At 37.3% G+C, this 1365-nt stretch overlaps 1 protein-coding gene across 1 annotated transcript; it reads left to right on the top strand.

Annotated features, from left to right (window-relative positions):
• Positions 1-348: 348 nt before the first annotated feature.
• On the top strand, positions 349-888 carry LOC109593055 (septin-1-like; the record flags this gene model as incomplete). The annotated part of the gene is made up of 3 exons (XM_020008313.1): positions 349-503; positions 570-659; positions 713-888. Coding segments are annotated over exons 1-3 (359 nt in total), but the record flags the coding sequence as incomplete, so codon positions are not given.
• Between the last annotated feature and the right edge of the window lie 477 nt (positions 889-1365).

The raw sequence follows: 1365 nt of genomic DNA, 5'->3' as shown, positions 1-1365 counted from the left end.
GTACATGTACCTGTCCTTAGTACAGAGGTGTCCTCATTTCAGAGGTACTTTTGTATAGGTTTGTACCAATTGGGACATTACAAAATGTCCTCATTATAAAGGTGTTCTTATTATAAAGGTGTCCTCATTATAAAGGTGTCCTCATTATAGAGGCTACACTGTACTAGTATTATTACATTACGTTATGTTGTCTTACATACAGTACTTCTTCTTATGTACCCTACAATGACCACTTGTTTATTTACATTATTATCAACAAGCAAATGATGTGTATACATTAGCACCTGCTTACTTATTTGAGCCGCATAAAATTTTACTGGGTCACCCATGCTTATTTTTGTGGTTCCTAACAAATTTGACTCAATTACTTGTCTTTATTGTGTAGACTGAAGCCCCTAGATATTGCATTTATGAAGGAGCTCCATAATTTGGTGAACATAATTCCTGTCATCGCCAAATCAGACACTCTAACCCAAACTGAAGTCAGGACACTCAAAACAAGGGTAAAGCCTTCTCTATCGATTTTTGTATATAATATTGTTTTGTTTCTTCATTCTCTTTCTCCTCAGATTTTACAAGAAATCTCTGACAACGGGATCAGGATATATAACGGAGAAATAGACGAAGAAGACGACTCGCCCGAAATAAGAGAACTTAGGGTAAGTACTGTTACCGTAGCAACGTACTGACTCCGCCCTTTTATTTTTCGCAGGATGCTATCCCAATGGCTGTGGTAGGGAGCACCACTTTACTGGAGGTTGGGAATAAGAGAGTCCGCGGGCGTTTGTATCCGTGGGGCGTGGTTGAAAGTAAGATTAATTATTATTGGGCGAAGCCCACTAGTTCGAGTAGAGTATGTCTGTCTGTACACGTACGTCACCCCTATTTATCCGTATGAAAAATTTTCCTATTTTAATAACCTAATCTTAATCTTCTTTGAAAACGGGCGTGGTCACAGTGAAATAAAATGGCGCCAGCTATCAATTCTTCATTGTTCTTCATGTTCTTGACCTTATAAGTTACAAGTCACTCACTTGAGTCAGCAAGAATGCAAGAGAAGTCTCTACTGTGAGCTTGTAAAGCCCTCACAACTACTGACTAACCTATGACTGCAGTTACTGTCTCTGGCTTCCAACACAACTTTTTTGCTGCAGAATGTGATAAACTGATAAAGAAAATTTGTATTTCCAAGCATGATAACTTCATTACAAACGTACAAACTACTGTATTTACTCATGTACATGTACAATAATGTAGCTCTATACCATATAACCTTTAAAATATAGCATGGCTAGGGGGCTGAGCCCCTTAATGTTTTACATTCGTCTAGTTTATTTATTATTATTTATATTTTTATTTCTTCCT

Source organism: Amphimedon queenslandica, unplaced genomic scaffold (assembly GCF_000090795.2).
Source record: "Amphimedon queenslandica unplaced genomic scaffold, v1.1 AMPQUscaffold_3037_Cont24964, whole genome shotgun sequence".
Taxonomy (NCBI): Eukaryota; Metazoa; Porifera; class Demospongiae; order Haplosclerida; family Niphatidae; genus Amphimedon; species Amphimedon queenslandica.
The sequence above is the reverse complement of the archived record's forward strand: the minus strand, read 5'-3'. Positions and strand labels throughout refer to the sequence as shown.